Source organism: Cladophialophora carrionii (assembly GCF_000365165.1).
Source record: "Cladophialophora carrionii CBS 160.54 unplaced genomic scaffold supercont1.9, whole genome shotgun sequence".
Taxonomy (NCBI): Eukaryota; Fungi; Ascomycota; class Eurotiomycetes; order Chaetothyriales; family Herpotrichiellaceae; genus Cladophialophora; species Cladophialophora carrionii.
Genome location: NW_008481834.1, coordinates 462,693 through 488,626, shown reverse-complemented (window position 1 = coordinate 488,626; position 25,934 = coordinate 462,693). Strand labels below are relative to the sequence as shown.

General features: G+C 53.8%; 6 protein-coding genes across 6 annotated transcripts; 3 read left to right on the top strand and 3 right to left on the bottom strand.

Moving 5' to 3' along the window:
• Positions 1-2,737: 2,737 nt before the first annotated feature.
• Positions 2,738-3,865, top strand: G647_09256 (uncharacterized protein; the record flags this gene model as incomplete). The annotated part of the gene is made up of 4 exons (XM_008733559.1): positions 2,738-2,815; positions 2,872-3,061; positions 3,118-3,479; positions 3,533-3,865. 4 exons carry the CDS (start codon positions 2,738-2,740, stop codon positions 3,863-3,865), a joined length of 963 nt encoding a protein of 320 aa, XP_008731781.1.
• A 953-nt stretch (positions 3,866-4,818) lies between these two features.
• G647_09255 (uncharacterized protein) lies at positions 4,819-7,480 on the top strand (the record flags this gene model as incomplete). The annotated part of the gene is made up of 2 exons (XM_008733558.1): positions 4,819-4,847; positions 4,906-7,480. 2 exons carry the CDS (start codon positions 4,819-4,821, stop codon positions 7,478-7,480), a joined length of 2,604 nt encoding a protein of 867 aa, XP_008731780.1.
• Positions 7,481-8,139: 659 nt separating this feature from the next.
• On the top strand, positions 8,140-9,783 carry G647_09254 (uncharacterized protein; the record flags this gene model as incomplete). The annotated part of the gene is made up of 1 exon (XM_008733557.1): positions 8,140-9,783. One exon carries the CDS (start codon positions 8,140-8,142, stop codon positions 9,781-9,783), a length of 1,644 nt encoding a protein of 547 aa, XP_008731779.1.
• Positions 9,784-10,861: 1,078 nt separating this feature from the next.
• Positions 10,862-12,228, bottom strand: G647_09253 (uncharacterized protein; the record flags this gene model as incomplete). Its single annotated transcript, XM_008733556.1, has 2 exons — positions 10,862-11,205; positions 11,283-12,228. The coding sequence occupies 2 exons, from the start codon at positions 12,226-12,228 to the stop codon at positions 10,862-10,864; spliced, it is 1,290 nt and encodes a 429-aa protein (XP_008731778.1).
• Positions 12,229-16,649: 4,421 nt separating this feature from the next.
• On the bottom strand, positions 16,650-19,759 carry G647_09252 (uncharacterized protein; the record flags this gene model as incomplete). Its single annotated transcript, XM_008733555.1, has 2 exons — positions 16,650-18,917; positions 18,986-19,759. 2 exons carry the CDS (start codon positions 19,757-19,759, stop codon positions 16,650-16,652), a joined length of 3,042 nt encoding a protein of 1,013 aa, XP_008731777.1.
• Positions 19,760-20,663: 904 nt separating this feature from the next.
• G647_09251 (uncharacterized protein) lies at positions 20,664-25,647 on the bottom strand (the record flags this gene model as incomplete). Its single annotated transcript, XM_008733554.1, has 2 exons — positions 20,664-21,022; positions 21,072-25,647. 2 exons carry the CDS (start codon positions 25,645-25,647, stop codon positions 20,664-20,666), a joined length of 4,935 nt encoding a protein of 1,644 aa, XP_008731776.1.
• Positions 25,648-25,934: the final 287 nt, after the last annotated feature.

Sequence of the window (25,934 nt, the reverse complement as noted above, 5' to 3'; positions counted from 1 at the left end):
ACTCACCTCAAGAAATAAAGAGTTGGACCGCAGGAAAGATACTGTCCTACTGAAAGACCACCGGCGTCGACACTTCGGTCCTCGAGTCAAATAGAATTGCCTTCCAACGATCATTGGCACGCTACTTTCCTATTTGCCGTCTCATGGCTGAAATCAACCACCTCTCCTCTGGTTGCCTGCGACTGCCTCAGAGGAGGTGTACCGCTGTGCAGTCTCGATTCACGAGACTTATTTGAGCAAGAAATCCGAGTGCGACTATGCTTTCACAGCACACATGCATGGGTACGGTGGCCCCTTCTGAAGCTCTCTTCGGCAGCGTTTGCCTACCTGAATTTCAAAGCTCATGACAGGCAAGCTGCGAGACGTGACCAACATGCGGCCGGACTCAACGATATCTGGAAAAGCTGTCGCCGGAGTTCCCGGAGCAGATATTGAATAAGTATCTTGCAGATGGCATGTTCCCGAAATTGGGTCAGAGATAGATGATTGCAACCCCCCGGCGTCCTCTATAGCGAGTGCATTGTCCACCCAAAATTGGTGCCGCCTAGACCCAGCTTGGGTCTTGTACTTCGCGAAAACTGCCGCAAGAGCAGGGCGAGAACGTGTAAAAGGAATTGTAGGCAGTATGAACATAAACTTTGGAGTCAGTATGGTGAGTTGTTGGGTGGGGACAGCCGGATTTTGCATCCGCTATTCGCTGCCAATGCAGCGCGGCATACCTCAAGATTAATATCAACGCGAGTGGCTCTCGTTGTCTTTCGACGCAAAATAACGGAGGACGTTCAGTTTGATCGTAATTGACACAGGAGTAAACCTTTGCGTCACAAGCTAGTGGTGACCAAAGGGTGAGTGCGGAGAGGCTGGACTCGTTGGGTGACCTTGGCAAGCAATCAAATCGGGAAATTTGACACGGCAAGCAGCCGAGCGGGAAGCGCACAAACTCACCACCAATGTTTGAGGTTGATGTGGGCACAATTTCGATCCCGAGTCAGCTGGTGCTCCCAACCTGGAGCTGCTTCAGCAAAAGAGGAAGTGTGTCGAATCGATCGAGATGCGGCGAGACAGTCCAGCTGAACCTGATGACGCAACAAGGATTTCAAGGCTGGATTTGTCCGCGCTGCCCGAACCTCGGCGAATGCACGACGTAGCCTGCTGGGGTTGGGTGGGTTGCGCTGTTGCTGCAAGCACTTTCTCTCGGTTGTGCCTGTGGTGCCTGGCTGATGTGGCGTTTGCACCCGTCACTACCAGCGGCTAGCAGGCGACGGGACGTAACGGGCGTTGCCACGCTAGTCGTGCGATAGCCACTGTTTGGCCTCGCAACGACTGGCTCAATGCTTGTCTCATGCCACGCAGCTTTCCGGCTTGGTGTGCCTTGCTCCGTGACCTCGTCTGCAGGTCGCGGCGTGCGCGTCCCTGTCCCTTTGTCAACAACTCCAACAACTGCCAGTGGTGTGCAAACTCCGTCCAGCTCCGGATTAATGGCTGGACACAGTATCCGGAGTAGCTGGTCGCTGACGAGACATAAGTAGTGCCGATAAGCGGCTTTTGGAGCTGGTGGCCTTACGAATGCTGGCGTAGAGCGTAAATCCTCGTCCACAAAGATCTGATGGTGTGCCTCGGAGCTGGTGCTGTGCTTCCATCCTCTGGCAACTGCGTCACTGTGGGCCAAGCACAGGCCAATTTCCCAATTTTCTGGGTGCCCACAGTTCTCGGTTCGTGTTGCCCCAGGTTTTCGCTTCAGGTTTTGGTCGGACAGAATGCGAGGAGGCTAGGGTCACATTTCTAAAGCCAGAGTGGACTGTGGCAAGTAGGACTGGCATACTGGACAATAATCAAATAATTACATCAGGCATGTACGAGGTACAACAGGAGTCCTCACCGAAAGTAGAGCTGTAGCCAGCAAGACGTTCGTTGGGGTGCCCGAAACAGGATTTCGCAGCTTGAGTGGGTTGACGATTGGGTGCTGACCGCTGAGATCTCGAGCGGCTTTTCAGCTCGAATCGAATCGTGCTAGAGAGCTTTGAGCATAGACTATTCGTGACGATCTCCACGCGCATACGCGCCTCTTCGGACAGTAGGTCCTTTAGCAGGACCCAGCTCGCACAGCTTGCTTCCCTGTGGCTGGAGTCGTGCAGAGCGGCTGGAGGAAAGTCCAAGGCCGCGGCGCTGCCCCTGGCTGCTCTACAGCCTCTAGCTCCCTGGAAGTCAAGTCTGTGCAACGCAGGATGCATATGAAAGGCCGATCCAAGGCGAAGCTCAGAGCTCCTGCAATGTTAAGGTTTGGCGAGAGCATCCCCTTTCCTCATGAGCCCAATCACCAACGTCTGCTCCAGCCCGATTCCCGGAAGGTATTAATCTGGGAAAGTTGGTTCCTGGCTCGAAGCTTCCCACTGCCGCTCACCACCTGCAGGAAAAAGTAATTCCACAGCTCTTGCTCGCCAGTGACAACACCAGTCCCCACTTTCCCGTCACTCCTGCGGCTGCCAGTCGAGCAACCGTTCCGTGGACCATCACTTCCCACTTACAGTTCAAAAGCTTCTCACTTCCACCTTCCTGTCACCTCAACCACAGGAGAACCATCTCATCTTCTTGAGCACTACACATCCTCTTCCCCTTCCACATTCCTTGGACTTCCGTCTCCCCCAGGAGTTACACTTCCAAAGCCACGTACAGTGCATCCTCTTACTGATTGCACCCTTTACGACGCGTAACTCTCACACTCATCCTCTCCTCAGCCATGAAGACCTTCGTCGCCGCCGCTGCCCTTGTCAGCGTTGGTCTCGCTCAGAACCTTGCAGACCTGCCACAATGCGGTGTAAGTACCTCGAAGCGCACAACAGCTTCCTCCCACCGTACTGACCTCTTCTCCAGCAAGTTTGCTTCAATAACATGGTCGCTCCCGCACTGGTCTCCTCGCTTGGCTGCGCTGCCGGCGACATCATCTGCCTCTGCACCAGCGAAAACTTCGGCTTCGGACTTCGCGATTGTTCCCAAGAATCCTGCCCACCTGGTACCGATCTCTCTGCTATCACAGCGTACGGCAATCAATACTGCGCCAATGGTTAGTATTTGGCAATAACGTGGAAAGGGTGGGCACAAGATACTGACTATTGCCAGCGGCCTCCTCTGCCTCCAGTGCTGGAAGCTCTGTTGGTACCCTCTCGGCTACTTCTGCCATGACTGCTTCTGGTGGTCCTGCCAGTGCCTCTGGTGCCGGCGCCGGCTCGGACTCTGCCTCTGGTGGATCGACTCCAATCTCGACTGAGACAACCTTCTCGACCATCACCTCTGGTGGCAGCACCATCACTACCGCTGTCGGCGAGTCGACCATCTATGGTGCAGGTGGCGCAGGCGGAAATGGTGGCTCTTCCACTCCCATTTCAACGGAGACTCTCTTCTCAACAGGAACCAACAGTGATGGCAGCACATTCACCACCGCCGTTGGCACTTCCACCATCTTCGGCGCAGCTGGTGCAGGGGTGAGTAAACCCATTTTCTACCATGCATACCACTCGATGCTAACCTGCCGCAGGCTTCTGCTTCTTCGGCTGTTTCCGGCGCTTCTGGCAGTGCGTCTTCTGCCGCGTCCGCCGCAAGCGCCTCGGCTTCTTCTGTCGCAAGCTCTCTCTCGTCCGAAGTCGCGTCTGCCTCGTCTGCCGCATCAGGTGCTGGTTCATCCGCTCAAGCTTCTGCATCGTCACTTGCCAGCTCTGCATCGTCACGCCTTGCCAGTGCAACCAGTGCAGCCGGCTCTGCTGTTTCCTCCGCTGGATCCAGCCCCACGGGAGCCGCTATGCCCATCGCCACAGCTGGTATCCATGGCCTTGCCGGCGTCGCAGGTCTTGCTGCCATAATGATGCTGTGAACAGATGGCACTTCACACATAGGGTCGGTTCGGAGGGTTGACGACATTTTTCTATTTGTTTCAAAATGAGCTGTTGATACCCCTGTTCGAATGGCGCAAGTATGCATCATCGCTTCCAAGCGAAAAGGGACAATCGCGGGACGACGGTTCATCACGATTGGCTTGGTCATGAACAAGCAAGATGCCAGCTGATGCATTCACGGATTTCACGGATAACACACAGTACTTGTAGCGGGCGCATAAAGCTCTTGCCTTAATAGGCCTCGCAAGGCACGGGGCTGATAGCTAATAAATGATGCATTGAACACGAAACAGCAAAGTTCAGAAGAGGGTTTAGTCTGAGCTTTATATAATTACTTCTTACTTCAGCGATCCTCTTCCTGGCCCGTGCGGTCAGCAAAGCCTGGCTTGCAGCACGCGACACTTAGTCAGCGAGAGTACGGAGTACAGAGAATCCGACCAACCCATCGAGCCCACCGCGTATCAATCAGGTCCAAGGGACTGCAGTTGAGGTACTTATACTCTCCAGCCCAGGCAGCTCCAGGCACCGAGGTACCCAGTATTCTTTTCTTGTGCACTGCTTGTCGAGTACATCAGAGTGTACGGCAGGCAAGCGCAGGCAAGCGCAGGCAGTCGCAGGTCACGCTCGCGTCTTCCACGTCATTAAACCTCCGCCCGTAGACAACCCCACGCGCCGCGACGCGTTTTCGTTCCCATTAATTGAGCATGAACTGTTGAAGCAGTCGTGGTCAAGCAGAAGTGTTAACCGAATGATATTGATGCAAAGTGTTCACCCTGTCGTACCTAAAGCTGTCTCTCAATTCTTCTGGCTACCTCGACGGCCCCTTAGCCAGTCACATTCTCGACTGAACTCTGCAATCGCGTTTCCTTTGCCATCAGCTCGATCTCTCAGACCTCGCTTTCGGTGTGCTTGCGTACTCGGTTCAGCCAGCATGCCGCAAGTGAGGCAATCGACACTTGGGTACGTTATGACCTTGAACATCAAGATAATGGTATCTGAATGTTGCTGAACCTCACAGAAAATTCCTGGGGAGCAAGCAAGATGGCACCAAACCCAAAGCGCAGTCTACCTTATCCTTCAATCAGAATGCATCAAACGCCCAGAAAACCGATTCTACGGCAGTCAACGGGTCAGGTGAAAAGGAGGAGGATGCCACACCAGATACAGAAATGAAGGACGCATGCGCTGTTAGAAATGGTGAGAAGGACACCGAGGATTCATCCGGAAAAAAGAACAAGAGACGCAGCGTTGAGAGCGAAGAAGCAGAAGGAGAAGATGACGATGAAGATGTCCAGCCGCCGGTCAAGCGACGAAGAAGAACGCCTACACCAAAGGCAGGTTTCCAGAAATCGGCTAAGGCGAGCAGCATCGACCCCAAGAACAAACCCGACATTCCACAAGAAAAGCAGCCACCTGCGACGACTAAAGCTAGCAAGGAAGATGTCGATTCGCCAGATGGGAAAACGCCTGTGTCGGAGACGGAGGAGGAGGCTTCTGTAAGCGAAGAAGAAACGCCCAAAGTCGACAAGAAACAAGTGGCCAAGATCCAGGCAACGATTGCATCCACAGGAAAAGATCCATATCCGGACTGGAAAGCTGGCGAAGCTGTGCCTTACGCAGCACTGTGCACAACGTTCTCGTTGATTGAGCTCACCACCAAGCGCCTCCAGATCACTGCCTATTGCTCAGCATTCCTTCAACAAGTTTTGCGCCTGACGCCGCAGGATCTCCTGCCCACAGTGCAATTAATGCTCAACAAGCTTGCCGCCGACTATGCTGGTATTGAACTCGGAATCGGAGAGTCGCTCATCATGAAAGCTATTGGAGAGAGCTCCGGACGCTCGTTGTCGGTCATCAAAGAGGACCACAAGAAAATCGGCGACTTGGGATTAGTTGCAGCCAAGAGCAGATCGAAGCAGAGTCAGATGTTCAAGCCGAAACCTCTTACTGTCCGAGGGGTGCACCAGGGCCTGCTTGACATTGCCAAAATGGAGGGGCATGGCTCGCAAGACCAGAAAGTCCGAGCCATCAACAAATTGATGGCCTCTGCGGATGTCTCATCTGCGAGCAAGAATGTCGACATTGAAAAGGACAAGGGCGGACCGTCCGAAGCCAAATTCCTCGTCCGCTTCCTGGAAGGAAAGCTGAGACTCGGTCTCGCCGAAAAGACAGTTATCATCGCCCTGGCGCAGGCTGTTGTAACCCACGAAGCTGCTCAGACGGGCAAAGTCCCCAGCACCGAGAAGCTAGCAGAAGGGGAAGCTGCTCTGAAGACCGTCTACAGTGAATTACCATCCTATGAAGTCATCATTCCGGCGATGTTGGAACATGGCATTTTCAACTTGCACGAGACGTGCAAACTGCAACCTGGAGTGCCGCTAAAACCCATGCTTGCAAAACCGACCAAGTCGATCACTGAAGTCTTGGACCGATTCGAAGGCAAGGACTTCACTTGCGAGTACAAGTACGATGGAGAGCGTGCACAGATCCACTACGTCGCGCCCGAGGCCGCCTCAGAGTTTCCAGCCGCAGAAAATACCTTGAGCAAAGATCCAAAGGCGTTCAAAGGTCTGGCTGCCATCTTTTCGAGAAATTCCGAAGACCTTTCGAAGAAGTACCCTGATATCCTGGAGAAGCTGAATACGTGGATCAAACCTTCGACGAAAAGTTTCGTCCTGGATTGCGAGACCGTGGCTTGGGACCCTCAGAACAAAAGGGTCCTACCTTTCCAACAATTGATGACCCGCAAACGGAAAGATGTCAAAACGTCCGATGTCACCGTAAAGGTCTGTGTCTTTGCTTTCGATATGCTCTTCTACAACGGAGAGGCACTGGTGAAGAAGTCGCTCCGCGAGAGACGCGAACTCTTGCACAGCGCCTTTCAACTTGTTGAGGGTGAATTCCAATTCGCGCAATACGGTGACGCAAAAGATGTTGAAGAGATTCAACATCTCCTTGACGATTCCGTAAAAGCGTCCTGCGAAGGGTTGATGGTGAAAATGCTTGACACCGAGGAGTCAGGATACGAGCCATCGAAACGCTCGCGCAATTGGCTAAAAGTCAAGAAAGACTATCTGTCGGGCGTTGGCGACTCCCTCGACCTTGTGGTTTTGGGTGCTTACCATGGCAAAGGCAAGCGCACTTCCTGGTACGGCGCATTTCTTCTTGCTGCCTATAACTCAGACACGCAAACATTCGAAACGGTCTGCAACATCGGGACTGGCTTCTCGGAGCAGGTTCTGGAAGAATTACATAAAGAGCTCTCTGAGATTGTCATCGACCGGCCCAAGCCATTCTACTCTCATTCTACGACGAAGAATGATCAGCCTGACGTCTGGTTCGAGGCACGTTATGTCTGGGAAGTCAAGACCGCCGACCTCACTCTCTCCCCCCGGTACAGAGCTGCGATCGAAGAGATGGGCGGCAAGAACGGAATTAGCCTCCGGTTTCCTAGGTTCATTCAACGCAGAGATGACAAGAAGACGGACGAAGCGACAACAACCAAGCAGGTGGCGGAAATGTATAGGAAGCAGGAGGTCCTGCAAAAGGAGCAGTCGGGAAAGACAGGTGTCGACGATGATTTTGAATACTGAGCATGATGGTTAATGTTGATCGTCACGAATAGGGTGGCCGAGGATGGACAGTGATGAGGACTTCCGAATGCGACTCAAGCAGAGCAATACAGCAGCAGTATATGGCAACTTAAGTGCTGTGCTGGTGAGGAGTTGCTCGTTATATCTCGTTTGGAACGAGGCCACACAGATGAATGGCCATGGTATCAACGAAACATGACATGGTTCAAGCTTGATTGGGGCTGAATGTCCTCAGTGTTCAGCTCCGAGCGAGTTGACAGGTCATTCAATCGTATCATCACGGGCGCTTTAGGCCAGTGCAGACTCAAAACAGCGACATGGTCGATGACAAGGTGAGCAGTGATGTATTTCGTGATTTCTACACGCTGCAAGGACTAGCACGAACATGGGAAATTATTTGTGCTGATGACGTCATTTATGCTGGGAAAATTCGCGTCTGAAATCGCGTCTCGTGAAATTTGAGTGAACGACTGGTGAGGACAGGCAAACTTGAGTTTTCTAGAAGAGCCTGCCATGAGAAGATGCGCAAGCCCTTTATCTTCTCCTTGAATATTCTACCTCCGAGACGTGGTCCATACAGAGTCTGCGTACATATTCTCCAGCACCGCTGCTACACGCCATCTTTTCCGCAACACACCACCCTCGCCAGCTCAACTGCCATGGGTCGTAGTAGAGGCCATTTCGCACGTAAAGCGCGCGGGGACCGCCACAAGCCTCAGAATGTCGATCTGAGTGACGGCCAAGTGGACGTTTTTGCCTCGATACCTCCAGACCCTCCACCACCGTCCATCGAGATTCCGCAAGACACTCCTCGATTCGGAGACCTCCGCAACAAGAATCTCCTAAACCCTACCATAATCGACACTCTAACCAATGATCTCGGCTTTGACCACATGATGCCGGTGCAGGCTGCCACACTAGAATACCTGCTTCAGGGGAAAGATTGTTTGGCGCAGGCAAAGACAGGGACAGGCAAAACTCTGGCTTTTCTCCTTCCTGCTGTGGACACCATCCTGCGAAACCACAGTCCACGTTTGTCCGCACTGGTTCTCTGCCCGACAAGAGAGCTTGCACTACAGATCGCAACCGAGGCCAAGAAAGTGCTTCAACGACTCCCGCAGTATCGGGTAGCCACTTCCATAGGAGGGACCAACAAGGTTGCCGAGGAAAGGACTATTCTCAGAGGGTGTGACATTCTAATTGCTACTCCGGGCAGACTTTTGGATCATCTCGGCGAAGAGGAGGTCCAACGGATGTTGGGCTCGCTCCAGACTCTTGTACTTGATGAGGCGGACAGAATGCTAGATATGGGCTTTCTACCAGACATCAAGAGGATCTTGAACTATCTGCCGAAGCAACTTCCTAGGCAGTCCATGCTGTTCTCGGCCACAATTGACGATCAAGTGCAGAAAGTTGCGCATCTCTTCTTGAAGAAGGACTATGAGTTCATCTCGACAATTCCGGAAGGTGAAGCAGCCACCCATGAACGTGTTGATCAATATGTTGTCTTGACTCCAAGCATGAGCGACCTTGCCCCTGCTACGGTCGCCGTGGTCGAAGCCGAGCTCGCTTCAGCAGATGCGTTCAAGGCCATCGTGTTTGCTCCCACAGCAGCTCATGCTGACTTCTACGGCCACATTCTTGCATCGACTGGTACACTTCCGAGCGTCTCGGTCCTGCATTCTCGAATGACGCAGAGCAAGCGGACCCGAACCACGGACGAGTTCCGAAAAGCAACAAATGGGATTTGCGTCGCCACGGATGTCATCGCTCGAGGTATGGACTTTCCAGGCGTCTCCCATGTATTTCAGGTTGGTCTGCCGGCCGACAGGGAGACGTACATCCATCGGCTCGGACGTACAGCTCGCGCAGGTGCTGAAGGCCGAGGCGTCCTGGTACTGAGTGAGCTCGAGAAAGGCTTCTTGCATCAATTGAAGAATATCAAGATGCAAGAATACCCCTCAACGCTTACGTATAGTATCGAGGATATCGAGCCTGCTTTGGCCGCGATGGACAACAAGGCCAAAGTTTATCAAGCATGGCTGGGCTACTACAAGACGTTCATGAAGCAATTGCGAGTGTCGACTGCCGAACTGGTGACCGAGGCGAATCAGTTCGCGCTCCGAGGTCTAGATTGTGCTGAGGTGCCCGCGCTGGAAAAGTCCACCATAGGCAAGATGGGACTCAAAGGAGTGCCCGGTCTGCGCGTGGTGCCAAATGCGCCTGGCTCGAATAACCCGCATCGACGAGGTGGCGGGGAAGGGCGGTCGTCGTCAGGGCGAGGCGCAAAGAGGGGCCGGTGATGGTGTTATCAGATGCGCTGCTGAGCAGTGAATTTCAGTCAATGGATGATTCTTCGGCAGGGTCTCTTGAATCAATTCGGACTTTCTTGTCTGAGGACGATCGAATTGGAAACGCTGACAACGATTGAAGTGTCAGACACAGTTTTGGAAAGGGATAGACGAGATTCGGGGCAGCCAGCATCAAGCGGTGCCAGAGTTTCTGGATAATGAGGTTGCCGACAATCTGCACAAGAAAGCTTACTGTCGACAAGAAAGCCGGCAGAGCCTATTTATTACCACAAGTCAAGAGAAGCACCATTCTGAAGAGCTCTGGACTCTGCTTGTTTCTCTGCCAGTCCATGCGCCGGATTCTCCACTAAAGCATGGTCGCAAAAGAGGCGGGCCTGTTGGAAAAAACAGGACGGGGGCAGAGAGAAATAACTGACGGATAAACCGAGTCCTCCAGAAGCCCAACTTACACTTCACAGTGTATCTGTATTGTATTACCACGTGTTCGCAGGATTGGATAGCCCTGCCTAGAGTATTTCAAGGGAGCAAGTGTACTGGTTTGCAGAACTTCGACTGCGTTCATTTGTGCCTTGGGCCTAACGAGGACGATTTACTGTACTTTATAGTGGCACTCTCTCTCGTGTGTGTGTGTGTGTGGTCAAAGCTATCCCGCGCTTTCTGCCGCTTGACTAGACTTGAAACGACGATGAACGATACACAATATGCACCCATGAATAGCGTCAATGGCGATTGTTGCTGGAGGAAGTAAACGCCTATACGGGAATATTCAATATTTCGTGGCCGGATCATGTTCACAAAAGGATGGGACAAGTCGAAGACCTGAGCCACTAGAGCAGTGTAGTGTAGGTATTTGGGTGCAGGACGGGACAAACAAAGACATGAGCTACTTGGAATGTGTAGGTAAAGGTCTTTTGAGTGCAGAAGCATCAGATCAGGCCAAGCGGAGAAGGACATTCAGCAAGCTGGGGATCTCTGTAGTGGGAAATGTTTCTTGCAGGGTATCTCATTGTGTTGTGCGTGGACTCCGTGCCGGGGCCAAAAAATACAGGACTCTCAAAACATCAGGTTATCACTCCCAGTCCTCTTCGTCGCTCTCGTCGGTCTTGGTCGACGACTTGCCCACTTCGTCCTTGGGGCTTCCGGGTGCGCGACTGGTGGCGCCGCTGACGAGGTCGTAGCTTGCGTCACTGTCTGCCACGGACTTCTCGTCGTGGGACCGGCGGCTGGGTCGGAGGGCGGAGGAGTCGGCCGGCGGCGGTGGAGTTTGGTGGATGGTGGTTGACGAGTCGTTTGTGTTTTGAGCGACCAACACCTTGGGCACTGCTTCCTTTTGTTGAGACGAAGTGGATGGTTTTTCTTGTTCGTCGTCGCTGTCCTCGTCCCAGCCGACTTCTTCGGTGTCGTTGGCCGACGCTGCTCGCGTAGATTAGTGGGTGATATGTGGGTGGATGGATGGATGGATGGTGACGGCTTTCTTGGAATCGACATACCTCTGAGTAACTCTTTTCTCTTCTCTTCCTGCGTCTCAACGACATGTCTCAGGAAATAGTACCGCGTCCAGAAATCCTTGTACTCTACCTTTTCGGGCACCAGCTTCTCCATCGAACGTCTCAACTCGGCGTACTTGTCCAGATCCTCGGCGATGCGAGTGGTCATCTTGTCGATATCAAACCCGGCCTTGAAATCGTCCCACTGATTGCCCGCTCCGCTGGGGTCTTGCGTAAAGCTCGTCAACGTCGTGTGGATGACGTGAAGTTGCGCATCGAATCTGCTCGTGTGGATGACCCTCTTTCCCGATGAGCCGTCCTTGCTCTCGAAGAGCACCTCGCCGGGCTGACCATTCCGGGCCTCCTCCTCATCCGGTGCAGTCACGGAAACGGCGTCTTGCAGGAAGTTCCGAATATTGGTCCCGAACCTGAGGAGGGCCTCATCCGCGGCATCTTCGGCCTTTTGGACTTCCTTCAGTCTCTTTGCGGCTTCAGCCTTGAACCGGGCAAGAAACGTGTCGGTTTCCTGCAGGTCCTTGTTTTCTGCGCCAGTATCGCCAGTCGCTGGAGATCCTTCAGCTTTCTCCGCCGTCGATTGTGCTCGCTCCTGCTCGGCGCCGAACCCGAGCCCCTTAGCACCCTTCAACCGCAAGGCTTCCATGTCTTTGCCTATGTCGACTGCCTCCTTCTTCGCCTCCTCGTACAGACTCTCGCCCTGCTTCCTGACATTGCCCCAGAAGCCTCCTAATTTTGCGCCCCACGGGGAATTGGAGAATGCCTTGAAGGTCTCTTGGAACTCGGACTGCAGGCTCTGCCTCGGAGAGCTTGGTGGTTTCGGTGTCGCTGCATCCGTCGGGTCAGTCGGCGCTTTGTCGCCTGGAGTCGGCGTGGCTGCGCGGTCGGCTGGATTGTAAGCCTGTTCGACGATATGGTCGTATGCTAGATCCATGGTGTGGAGGTCAAGAGACGGTGAAGGGGAGGATCTCGGACGGGCGCTCAGCCGGTGAACGCCCCTACTTGATGCAAGACTTCGAGATTAGTGTTCGCCAATGATCAGGTAGGAAGACGGAAGGTCGTCAGAAACGCAGTGCACTTGTTCCAGGTCCCAAGGGCTATCAGACACAAGTAGCAGGGCACTAAGCACGTACATACAAACGCAGGGGCGGGTTGTCAGGGGCCGCTACCGACTGGCTGCGAGTGGTGAGCCGGGGTCAGATTTTGTCTGACAGCTGATACATTTATTCTCCAGGTGCAAAAGGTTGACATTTAAATGTCAGGTGCGGAGTACGTCAGATAGGGACCCCATCGGTGTCTTGTGGTTACCACAACCAGTTTCGATGGACTTCATCTCATATATATATGTACGGAGCATGGAAGTACCATTTAGTATGTTTGGCTCCATAGTTCATCGACACCAAGGAAAACGGTATGCGAGATACACTGAGGTTCCAAATGCATATAATGGAGCTGTAGCTGGTGCTTGGAAGCTGCAATACGTGCTACTGTAGACCTTCTCAATTCATGCGAAGGGACTTGCTGCAACCCGCAACTGCGCCGCACACAGGAATCCTACCTAGGTACGGAGTACATATTGACCAGTCACCAAGCTATCACCCGCATAGCAATTGGCCACTTGACCCGCATGATCCAAATTGAGGTTGAACAGCAAGTTGGGTTTTGAGTCGTTACACGGGTCAAATCCGCCAGGCCGACTCAGGTAGGCCGCTTTCTTGGCTCAAAGGCGGACTCAACAGCCCGCCTCGACAGAGATGAAGGACTCAGGCTGAACGGTCAAGGACGCGGAAACTCGCGGGGTGGGGAAGGAGGAGTGTTGAACTCACTGGACGGATCCCTCTGGCCTTCTCGAACTCTGGCTTGGGCTTAGAAGAAGCAGTTCGATGGACCTTACGGAACTCAACGCCACTGAGGTTCGACTGTGTGATCCTTGCAGAGATTCTAGATAATACGAATGAGAATTGAGAATCCCTTAAGATTGATTGCAGCGTTCTTGTTCGTGTTAGGAGCTCATGAGGGCGCACGGACCGAGGGCTTTTCACCTTTCACCTTTCACCCTCCCTTCATTCGTCCTTCACCTCGTGCTCAGCAGCTCCGTCGTGCCCCGCAACCGGCCTCCCCGCCAACCACGCGTCTGGCAATTAGCGCGTCTTCCTCGCCAAGCCGGACGACTTCGTGACCTTAAAAGTCGAGACCCTCTTCCCCAGCTTTTCTCCCCCGACCTGCAGCCTCCTCCAACCTTCGTCGCTCCCCTCTTCTTTAGCTGTTATGAGCTCCTCCGCCGTTGCCTGCTTCCCCTTCTCCCTCTTCCTTTCCTGCGCAACTGCTCACTCCTCTGCTATTTCCCCTACTACCTTTTCCTTTTCCTTGTCCCCTTCCCTACCCATCGGTGTATCGTTCTCGCGGAGGCAAGCCACATGGGACGTCGGGCTATTCCGTGTTACAGGTCCTTTGTGCAAGGAACCCCAGAATTTAGAGACTGCAGCTATTCGAGACATCGAACCCCCTCCAGTGTGACACCAGTCAATGCTGAGTGAGGTGTTACAGGGCGACACTCGACGGCGTGCTCCCGGACTAGAGCCTTCCTCTTTCTGCGTGGACTTTGGGTTCAGTGCGCCGACAGCCGACTGAAAACACTCACCGGGGCAAGACGAAGGATACAACTGCACCTCTACACGAATCCGAGAATGCGGCAGCACTTATCCCAAACATATTGGAGTCGGTTGCTAACAGTCGTTCTGCTTTTGCTTGGCGTCTCCCGTCATTGAAGGCAGAGCTCCTGGGATCACCGGGGTTGGGGCAACCCGCGGAGTGCTTGAGATGGGCTCAGGCAGTTCGGAGGTGGACTGTGTTCACTTGAAGAACCGTTGTGAAGGCCTCACGACGCCCGCCTCTATGTGGAGTTTCTGCTCGCTTCTGACAGGTTTTCGAAATACTGCAAAGGGTTGTGGCTTAGGCTGGCAGATGGGGTTCGCCATGCATGGCACCTCGGTGTCGATGTATGGAAATTCCATTCACGGCGTGTGCCCTTCACACGTCGCGGACTTGGTGCCGTCTTGAGAGGGGCAGGCTGGCTGTTCTGTGCAACTCACTCCGGGGAATCACGTGAGCGTGTTGTCTTGCGACGTTTGTCCTCGGCCCGTAGGTTGCACACGACAGCTTGACGGTGGTCGATGTGATGCGGACTTGTCTGTATCGCAGGTGATTGCCCAGCAAGTCGTGCCCAAGGACCACAAGTTTTGCCATACCCTTTCACAACCGATTGCCAGAATGTCGATCGAAAGATCAAATATTACGACGGGTTGCCAGAGGACAGACAGGCCACTGGTAGTCTTCGCCCGCCATGGATGAAAAAGGTTACCAAGGAAAACACTCTCGTCAGGGACCCGCCTTGGCGAGACCGGATACCCAAGGATACCTTTGGATTCACGAGATTGGAGGAAAATGGCCTGTGGACTCTTCAGCACCTGTGGACAGGCCGATTTTGGAATGCTGCCATGCAAACTCTCGGCCAGGAAGCGCCACCAAAGATGCAAGGACTGGACGAGGCAGCCAAATATTTTCGGTCACTCCCTTCTCACGCAATTCGTGGACACCGAAATTTCGGATTGTACCTTTGGACCACTCCTACACATCATTCTGACGAGGATGATGTGATTTGTTTTCTACGCTCGAACTGCGAGGTAGAGGAATGCCAGCGTGGCGTCGCCAGCTGACCCTATTGCGCACCTTATGGGTGCAGCTTCAGAAATTTTAATATTCCCAAGGACATAGAGACTGATCACCTCTAGACTTGGCCATCCCACGAAAGGTCGCGAAGAGCAAAGCATCACCCGACTCTGAGATCTTGGCCCCGACTGTGCGAGTGGACACACTGCCGCAGAGGCGGAATGAAAAAGCAGCAGCCTAAAGATCAGTACGGAGTACACGCAAGGGTATTATTTTGTTGGCAACCGGCCCAAACCGGAGCGGTACACGAGAACGAAACCAGGGGATCAATGCCTCGGACCATACCGGGGAGTTCAACTTTCGGTCTCCAACCCATGTATGAATCGGTTGGGCTGAAGACCCCATCACATATTGAACGCGCAAAACATACTTTGCAATTACTTCTGCTATGGCTCTTGACTGCGGCCGGGTCAAGAGTCAAGCAAAACACACAAATCAGGTCTCTCGCAATAGCGGACCTAAGCTGAGGAAACTGGGGGCAGTCTATCTTCTGTGGGAACTGGGGGGCCAAACATAACCTACGGAGTACAACATGTACTTCTTACGTGTCCGATCTGGGGGCTTTTTTTTCCAACCTACAAAGTACCGCGAAGACGACAGACGAACGGACGCCACCCGCCCTTCCCTTTCTGACTTCCCTGCATACATACATTCCTCGACCGCTGCATGTTCGAAGTTGCTCCTCTTTGCACCGCTGAAACCGCTCCCCTTCCACCTCCACCAACCGCTTCCACCGACTGGTACACATGTACAAATGTACGTTCGGGCCGTGTGGTTGCGTGGCTGCGTGGCTGGGGTGCTGGGGTGTGCTGGTTCCAGCAGTCAAGTGTGTGAACGTTTCGAACATGCGCTCGAAGAAAGCGAGCCGCAGGCAGAGAAAAGTCCCACCCATTCCACACCCTCGACGAGACTTTCTCGCGGCGGGCACTGGGAAGGAAGGAGGGGAGCCGTGAGCTGTGGCTTCGTCGCCGATTTTTTTGTCGTTCTGGAGAAAAGAGGAGGGGAGGGGAGGGGAGGAGAGTCTTTCAGGCCGATTCCTGATCTGCTCTGCTCTTCTCTGCACTGCTCCGCCCTGTGTGTTGGTCGCCTTGTGCGATCTTTTTTTCTTTTTCATCATTGGCATTTTTGCTTGACGCAAGGCCATGGAGAAGAAGACGGCGACGACGCCGGTTTCGAGGTAACATTCGCACGGTAAAGCAATAGGACTACGACAATAAGCTCCCCTATAGCGGCTGTGATTTCTCTAGTTGGGCACCGTGTCTTGAATGCTCTAAAACCATCCCAGATCAGGGATCAGCATGGTGTTCGAGTGCAGCCGTTCATAAAGTCTGTCTCTACGGATGAAAACAAGGGGAAATCCGATGAGCGGGCTCTAGACTTCGATTATGTACAGTAGCCTCTCAGCTTCTCATGCCGTCGCAAACTCCCGACATGTCATAATTACCTCAGTACAGAAACAACCTCACGACTTTTGCCTCAGTACCCTGTACGCCAGCTGTTCTTACATGATGCGAAATAAGATGCAAACGATACTTGCAACTGGCCTCTGTATCCCCTTCCAAAATGTTGCGTCAGAGAAGCCACCTCAGTCGCGTGGATCACGAATGCACAGCCGATATGATATCGCTATGCCCAAGCTGCGTGCTGCATATTTCGACCGCTCTTCTTTCTGACCAGGTCCAAGGTCTTTTGCATGCACTGCCGTTTCCACCATTCCTTCAGCCTGCCAAGGACTTTGCGCTTCTTGTATGCAAAATCCGACATGGGTACGGTGTCTCCGAATGCTTCATGCCGGTACTCAACTGATTCTCGGTCACGCACTCGGTACGAAGCACTTGTTTGGAGAGTATTCGTCCCTCTTGGAGTGGAACTATGCCGAGTCCCGATCAGCCCGGTGGACTTGGTGAAACCGCTACGAAAGCTGGGAAGGTCAAACCGTTTCTTGAGAGTACTTGGTCGCTTGTGAGCGAGCGCCGCCGAGCTGTCGTCAGAAAAGAAACTCTGCACTTGGCGCAAGGGTGGCCGATACACTTGTGGCGGACCTGGAAATCGAAGACTAAGGTTCAGGTCCGATGATGTGAGCGGAGGGCCGAATTCTGGAGGTGCGAGTTGAGGAACCGAGCCCAACCGCGAGATCTGGGCACTGAATCGCGTGCTGTTGACTGGCTCAATCACACTGGTATTACTTCGCTGTGACTGAATGGTGCGCACAGAAGCCTTTCGCACAATCTCTATGCTCTTCTTCACAGGATTGGGCATTGCAGCTAGCATGCTGGTCCATCTCCGAGGCGCAGAAATTGGAACGAGGACGCTCGCTTCCGCGGAGAGTATGGTCGGGGGTTGTACCGCGACAGAGTCTGCGCTCAGTTCTGCATACCCAGCGACGGGCGAAGTCTGGCTGTTTTTCTCAGGAGAGTCTTCCGTGACCCAGTCTTCTGAGTGTCCGACATCTTCCATCAACCCATCAACCTGATCCTCCTGAGCCAGGTTGGCGAGCTGTCCCAGACTTTGCGACTTTCTTTTGGCCTTTATCAATATCCGAGCCCGCCGGCGCCGGTGTGACATCTGTCTGGCAAGCATGTCACTCTTCGAACGCCGGTGAGGTTGTGATGCTCGGCCGTTGCGCGGACTGCTTACTGTCTCGGGACTCAGACTAAGTTCCGACACTCTTCGGATCTTAAATCTTGCATTTGGAGGATCCGAATCAATGTCCGCTATGTCACCTGAAGCCAACGAAGCTTTTGCCGTAGATCTGGCAGAATCGGAGGTCACCAGTCCACTGGTGGAAGGAAGTGTCTGCCAGCCTGAAAGGCGCGGCTGAAGGTCGGAAATGGTAGACGTAGGATTGGACGTGCAGGGGCCCTGGATGTCTGCGAGCACCGCTCCTGGTGGCAATCTGGCGTCCATACTGGCGAACAGCCGTCGAGGTATGAGGCGACGTCGTTCCGAACTCGCCAGACTGGAATGCTGGATCGTTGAGCTCGATGTCGTTGGTCTGAAGTTCCACTGTGGTAGAGCCTGCTGGACGACGGGACTTGGCTTGATTGTGCTCTCTCCGCTACTTTTGGGAGCAGGATCCGAATGCGCGAGGGCGTCGGCGCCTTCGAAAGGGCCTTCTTCAACGTCGTCGCCACTTTCGTTGAGACCCAAGCATTCGATGTGCCTGTCAAGGAGAGACTCAATAGTTGACCTTTCCTGCATGGTGATCTGACTCGTATCTGCGTTCGCGCTTGGAGAGGCATGCTCCGCAGCATGCTCTTGCTCTCGGCGCTCCTGATTGACCGCGTTAAGTCTTGACTCAAATTCTGAGGGCGAGGACAAGGACCTTTCGAGGCTTTGCAAGTCCGGGTGCTCTTCGACTGCATCAAGCCTCGAAGATGTTTGAGGAGTATAAGGAGGCTTGCCTTGGTCCGTCACGTAGCTGTCAGAGATTTCCAGGATGCGACTAAAGCGCTTTCGGCTTTGCGATGACATGGGCCGCTCAGGCATGGGGGATAGAATGTCGGGGCCGTCTTTGGAACGGACATCACCGGACGTCTTTGGCCTTTCTTTGAGCCCAGGTGAGTATGTCCCGAAAGAGAGCGGTCGAAAACTGAAAGACGGAAGCTGCCATTGAGCTCGAATTTGCTGGCCATCGCTGAAAGCTTTTCTCCTGCCGGAGTCACGCTTTGGATTTCCGTACTCCAACAATCCCGAGATTGAAGGCTTCTCATCGAACACCGGTGAATGGACTCGAGCAGCAAGAGTCGTGAGGTCTCGCGGGCTCCGGCAAGCATTGGGGAAAAATGCACTTGAGTGGGTCGAATGCGATGCTCGACGGGAAGCGGTAGATGCTTGTGGATTCTCATACTTGGATCGTGCCACTTGGTCAGTAGTGGCAGACCTGGTGATAACCTGTGGCAGATATGTCAGCATGCTATACAAGCCAACTGTGACGGAGCCAAGGATCATGGATGTCTCACCTCTTGGCTTGCGGGTGTGCGTGATGTACCTCTCTTGTGACCCGTGGTCGCTCCAAGGCTCGACTGCCGAGGCGGAATAACACCTGTGTAGCTGTACTTCGAATGCTTCGAGTTCTCACTGGGACGGCGATTGTGCGAGGTCGGCAATTCCAAGGGCCGAAAGGCTGAACCAGGCATAGTGCCAAAGGGTGACTGCGCCTGTCGGCGTTCGGGGATATCATCGTCCTCCATGATTGTCTGGTCCATGTTGAAGGGCAGATTCGCTGCAGAAGGATCGTCTGGCGACGAGAAGCAGTCCTCTTCTAGGAATGACTCTGAGTAGTCATAATAGGGAGGTGCTGTTGACTCTGTGGGCGACTTGGTGAGGCCTCTAAACGAGGCTGCACTGTGATTCCAAGCGGGGCGAAGACTTTGTAGAGAAGTCGACATGGGAGTAGTTGTTCTTTGGGTCGGATACCCATTGCCAGGGAGACCATTGACGAACGAGACGGCGGGAGACGGCAAGCGAATGGACGAGGAGAAAGAGTTGTTTAGCTCGGGACGGTATCCAGGTAAGCCAGGGCGCCGATGATACGTCAAGGCAGGAGACGATGCCACCGTATCGACACTGCCAACTCTTGGGTAACCGTGTCTCGGGCCGCCTCTGTACGGATAGGCGTCACTGAAGGCAGGGGAAGATGCTCGATGGCCCGGCAGCGGACGGTGGCCGGGTCGAAGCATTGGAGAGCCGGAATGAAGACCAAGAAAGGTCCGCTGACTGCGAAGGGTGACCATCGACCGGTGAGTATGAAGCGAATGGGCAGGAATACTACTGCTACCCAGGCCCTTTAAACCGTGCGACTGGTGGCGATGCCCGGCTCGCTTGGAGCGCAGACCAGAGTGCAGTGAAGTGTGAGCCGAGTGGACAGTCTCTCGTCCACATAATGCTGAGGACGAGGGAACAGTTCGGGGCCCATGGTGTCGGTGGGAGCGTCTTCGTGGGGAGCCTTTGAGCCGTGGCTGAGAAGCAAAAGAGTCGTTGAACGAACCCGTGCGGCACCTGGACGGCTGCGGGCGTGAACCGGAGCGAGGGATTCGTGAAGGGCGAATTGCGAATGGACCTGTATCTCCCAGCTCGGTCGTGTTTCTCAGCATGCTCTGAACGGCACTTGAGCGCAGGGAATTGGTGGAGGTCGCTGCCGCCGCAGCCTGCTTGAGCCCATCTTGTGCGGCATCTGTTCGAATGTTCGGACTGATCTCTTCCAGTGGCATGTCAAACCAGCGCGTTGCATGCCTGGTTGTGGGCTGCGTGGAGAAGTAAGTGGAGGAGCTGCACGGGTGGCCAGAGGCAAGTAACGAAAAAGTGAAGCGTGGGTGAAAAGGAACTCATGTGTCGTGAGGTGGTGTCGAAGTTGCGCAGGACGTCAACCATGGCTCTTCCACATCTGACTGACGATTGAGAACAGCTCAAGCACAAAGGAAGGCGCCGTGAGAGAATTTCTTATGAGAAGGCGCAGAGAACAGAATCCGCTGGGTTGGGAAAGAACGTTCCTGGGGCGCGTCCATCTCAGATTCCATTGACTGTAATTCAACGAGCGAGCAGTCACTCTGCAATGAGCATCGCTAACCTACCGGCTTTGTGGATGCTTGCGGTCGAGCCAGCACTCAAGCCGCCATCACCATGCACTCTTCTTGTTCGTCAAGTCGGCATCATGCTGATCTTGCTTCCACCCGCGCTGCGTTGTGACGATCCAGTCTTGTTGTTCTTGTGCACGAAGCGCGACGACCCAGCACTGCTGGTGCTTGAACGGGCGCTAGAGTTGCCCTTTCCCTTCTTCGCAACACCACCACTGGCCTTCTTTCCTTTCGCAGCACTCGTCCTTGCTCTCGAGCTGCTGTTGCCGCTGCTGCCGCCGCCGCCACCACCACCACTACTACTACCACCACGCTGCCAGGCGCGAGAACCCTTCCGATTCCAGGAAACCGATCTCGAACGAGACGGAGCCTTCTTCGCTGTTGTCTTGCGAAACTTGTTCTCCGAAAACGAAGGGGGAAGCGCTACAATGTGTCAGCGACTATTGTCGGGCAAAGCGTGGATCACACTTACCCCGTCCACTCGACCTGCTGTCCCCCTCAGGTACGCTAAAACAATGGCTACTCTCCGTCTCGTCCACATCGTTCATGTCCACATCGGTTTCGGGCTCGTCGCCGCTACCATCGTCATCGGCTATCTCAATGACTGTTTGGTGGTTCGGGTCATCAGGTCGACCTTCTTGCGCTCTCATCATCGCCTCGTAGTTATTGAATGCCGACTTTATCAATCGAAGCAAGACAGGCCCAAACATCTTGAAGATCTCGTCGTTCATGCCGCTGATACGTTGCAGCTGCGTCGCATCCTGTGGGAATTCGATACCGATCAGATGCAAGGTACGGTCTGTGACAGGCACTTGCCGGAGGGATTTTGCGATGGATATACGCTTAATGTGAGCTCGCGCGTCCTCGATAAAGTGATCAAGAATATGCTGATGGATAGAACTCAGGCTCATGCTTGTCTCCGATGTGATGGGAGGGCCCAGCTTCGTCTTCCGGGTTCCAGAGTGGTCCAATGCAATGTCGGCGTCGAAGGCGTAGGCGTCCTCGTCCTCGTCCTCGGGCACATCCTCGCCTTCCATCTCACTTGTGTGTACAATGAAGTCCTCGTCGTCAGAATTGGGGTCCTCGACGGGGCGTGGAAGCTTTCGGTTTGTGCGAGGCTGTAAAGGAGACGACACGTTTGTCGAGGTAGGATAGTAGTCCCCGGCGGCTTTGACTCCGGTACCCTGCCCGTTTTGGCGACTTTTCTGGGGTGGTGGTGCGCTGGTTCTAGCTTTCTCGTGCGGTGACGCCAGGACCTGGATCTTCAGAGATCGCCGACCTGCCTCGAAATCGCGAGCTGCGGGGCCGGGTTTGATGTATTGGGTCGAAAACCCAGCCTTGTTGACCTTGTTATACTCTGTCAGGGCTTTCTCACTGATAAGTCTGTGGAACAAACGCTCGACGTCTCCTCTGACCAGGTGGGCACCTTTGCCGTATTCAGCGAGCGTGTTATGCTCCAGCTGTGTGATCTTCTTGTTGCGGCTCCCACGGTATATGTCCACACAGTGCAGGACGGTCACCTTCGAGCGATATATCTCTCTCACAATGCTGATGGCGGCCCGTGCATGCTCAGAAAAGTCTTGTGTCTCGAACGTGCTGGTCGAGTTGCAGTTGTCGCAACCATTCTCGCAGTCTGCGCGGTTGAAATGTTCGTTGAAATAGCCCAGGACTTGGACCCGGCGGCAGTCACTCCGATTCTCGCAGAACTGGACCATGTTTCGCAGAAGCTGGTATTGGCGCTCCTTCTGCTCGTCGCTGCCGTCACCGTTCTTGATCATTTGCTTGAGTAACATTGAATCACGGTAGCCATAGTACAGGTAGCAACCGGATCTCTTGCCGTCACGACCAGCTCGGCCCGTCTCCTGGTAGTAGCCCTCCAAACTTTTCGGCATAGAATGATGCATGACAAATCTGACGTCCGACTTGTCAATCCCCATGCCAAAGGCAATCGTAGCAACGATCACCTTGAACTCTCCAGCTTGCCACCTCTTCTGGATGTCGATTCTCTCCTCCGATGGCATACCGGCATGGTAGTGCTGCGCCTCAATTTGGAATTTGTCGCTCAAATCCTGCGCCACTTTCTCGCAATTTGCCCGCGACAGGCAATACACAACACCTGCTTGTCCCCTGTAAGAGCTTTTGATGGTGTCCGCGATGCTCTGAAGGACCTCAATGTTTTTGCCCTTGGGCCTCACCTCGTACGTCAGGTTAGGTCTGTTGAAGCTTTGCGTGAGAACCTCCGCGTCCTTCATACCAAGGTTGTGCATGACATCGATTTTGACGTTTTCAGTTGCTGTTGCTGTCAAGGCCATGACAGGTACTTCCTGGAACCGCTTGCGAACTTCGCCCAGGCTTTTGTAATCTGGTCGGAAATCATGTCCCCATTGGCTGACACAGTGAGCCTCATCGATCACAATTCGAGCGAGTCGCTTTCGCCTATATAGAGCTTCGAACGCGGAGACCATGGCTTGACTCTTGCCCAACATCTCTGGAGTCACGTACAGAAGCTGCAATACTTCTTCGGGATTGGGATCCTGCAAGGCTTGGCGAACCCAGTTGCGGGCCTCTGGAGTACTGTTACCGTTGATAAGATGTGCTTGGATCTGCAGTTTTTGAAGGTGGTCCACTTGGTCTTGCATGAGACTGAGCAAGGGGGAAACCACCACAGTAACTCCGCGCGTCCGCCCGGATTTTATGACGGCAGGAAGCTGGTAACAAAGAGATTTGCCCCCTCCAGTAGGCATTAGGACAAATGTGTCTTTGCCGGCCAGAGTTGCGTTGATAGCTTCCAACTGATTGTGGCGGAAGCCGTGCAAGTGGAACTTCCTCTTTAAGGCCGATGCCACGTCTTTCGACCACGGATGTTGCATCAGTGCATGCGAGGAGCTTGGTTGTTGTAAAGATGGTTTCTTCTTAGGAGATATCTTACGAATATTGTCGCTGACTTCTGCAAGCGCAGCACGGCTAGGTATCTCTGACGATTCAGCCGTCCGTGACGACAGATGCTGCTCGAATTCTTCGACTGCTTGGTACATCTCCTCATCGTCTAGATCGTCCTCAAAGTCGTCTTCCTCGAAGGAATAGTTTCGTGTGGGGCTAGCCATGGTTCTTGAGAACCCCCTGCCACTCGATTCAGGCTCATTGTAAGCGAAAGCATGCCCTGACACGGCAGAATGAGCGGTCCTAAGAGTCGACTGAAGCGTCCTTGCCTGTTCCACGAATGCTGGGCGCTTCGATGTGTATTGCGGAGATGGACTCCGGCACGGCGACTTAACGCTGACGAGCGGCGTATTGAATCGATTGGGAGCAGGTGTTTGACGGACTGACTGAGTAGAGAGGTGAGAAAGACCTTGTCTATCCTCGTCTTTCAATTGTTTCGAGGTCAACTGGGACCCTTTTTGCGTCGAGGCTACGAGCACGTTTTGCTCCGACACGATCGATCTGGGAGAGAGAATTCTGCCGCTGAAATCATTGACACGCGCTGTCATGTGGCCAGCAGTAGGCACCCCGATCTGGTCAAGAAGTCTGAAAACGGATACTTCTCGGGCGTCGATGTCCCGCTTTGCCTGGAAGATCTTTGAACACAAGGACATCAAGACATCTGCAGGATCATCTGGGTTGACGCTGTGGCCGGAATTGCTAAGCTTGTTGCGTTGGACTACCATCTGTTCTCGCTGCTTTCGGAGCTTCGCTAAAGTATCGAACTCGTCTCGTAGCCGCGCGGCTGAAGCGATCTTGTCCAATATCGCTCTCAGCCTCTCTTTAGATTCAGTAGATGCACCGCCATCTTCACAGATCTCGTCCATGATTTTGTCATCAACGGCTTTCTTCGATCGTTCGAGCCGTTGCAGTAAACTTTGCAACTGCTCTTGGCCATTGCTGGCAAAGTTGGCAACAAGGTCCTTCTGCTCCGCTGTAAGGTTCTCGCTCGAGGAAGTACTGGCCGCACTGCTTTTGAACATTGGTTCCTGATTTGACGTAACTGTGTGGGTCAATGTCGCGCCGCGACGGGGAGACGCAGGCTTCCGAGGCGACTGCGAGGATTTAGGAGGCTGTGATCGCCTGGGCGATCGAAAGGCTTCTTGCGCATGCTTGACATCCCTAACAACGTCCCCACGGCCATGGGTATGGCCGAGCAAATAAGGGTTTGGACTCGTTGGGTCGGCCTCAACCTTTGGAGCAAAAGGTACGTCTGCCTCCTCCTCATCATCATCCGAATCGGGAATAACATTAGTCCTCCTCAATGTCTGACTTTGCTGAGCATCACCGGGTTTGATCGGCAGCTGGTCTTGGGTCTCCTCAAAGTCATTGACCGAGAAATCAGAAAACTCATCTTCCGCTTCCGATAACGGGGGTGGCTTTTGGCGAATGGTGGTCTGTGTAAGGCTGACTTCTTCCTGGGCGTGCCTCTCCAAGCCCTCGGGCTGGCGAGCATGAAGTGGGGACACCGTTGTAGTCGCGTTCTGCAAAACCTTTGTTGTCTTCCGCCTGGATCGTGGAGAAAGGAGATCTGACTCATATTCGTCGCTCTTCCTCTTTTTCCCATTCTTTTTGGGCAGCGGTTCTACGCGAGAAGCTGAGTCTTCCCTCCACAGCCTAAGCGGGGGACCAAATTCGCCAAAGGAAGAAGTTGTGACATCCCCAGTAAGATCAATCTCATCAATATCGAGGACACCATCACTGAAGCCGAGGTTTCCCGACGCCGTTCCGGGTGTCCGTAGTGTAGCATTTTGTCGCGCCGCGGACGGAGTTGCCAGCGTCTGCTTCGGACGAGTCGATCTCGGCTTCGGTTCTTCTGACGGTCGTGAAGGCGTGGGAGTTGGTAAGGGATTCGGCACATTGTTCAGTTGGGAATGCAGTTTCGGTCTGTGATTCGTCTGCGGCGCCAGTTGCAGTCTTGCCATCTCATTGTCCGCTTCCGTCGCAGTAGCTTCATCGTACGACGCAGCGGGCGTGCCAACGATAGCAGAGATATGATCCAAGTTTCCAAAAGAGTGTGGATGCTGCAGCAGCCATGCAAGACAGGTGCTAAGGTTGTTCTTGGTCATAGGTCCGTCGCATCTTGCTGCATCTCACTTTGACAAGGGACCGGTAGCATAAGGGCATGGACGAGTGGTGTTGTCGGCGGCGCAGGCACGCAGGCTAGCCTCGTGGTGCGAGTAAGTTGACGGAACACCAAGAAGCCCCACTGACGCGTGAAGAAGAACGCGTCTGCGATGTGATGACTAATACGCCAAGAAAACACCTGAGCATGTGACCCAAATTTTCAAGAGCCGTCGAGCCATTCGCAGCACAATGAGCGGTGGCATGGCCCGGGCGACGGCGACGGTACCTG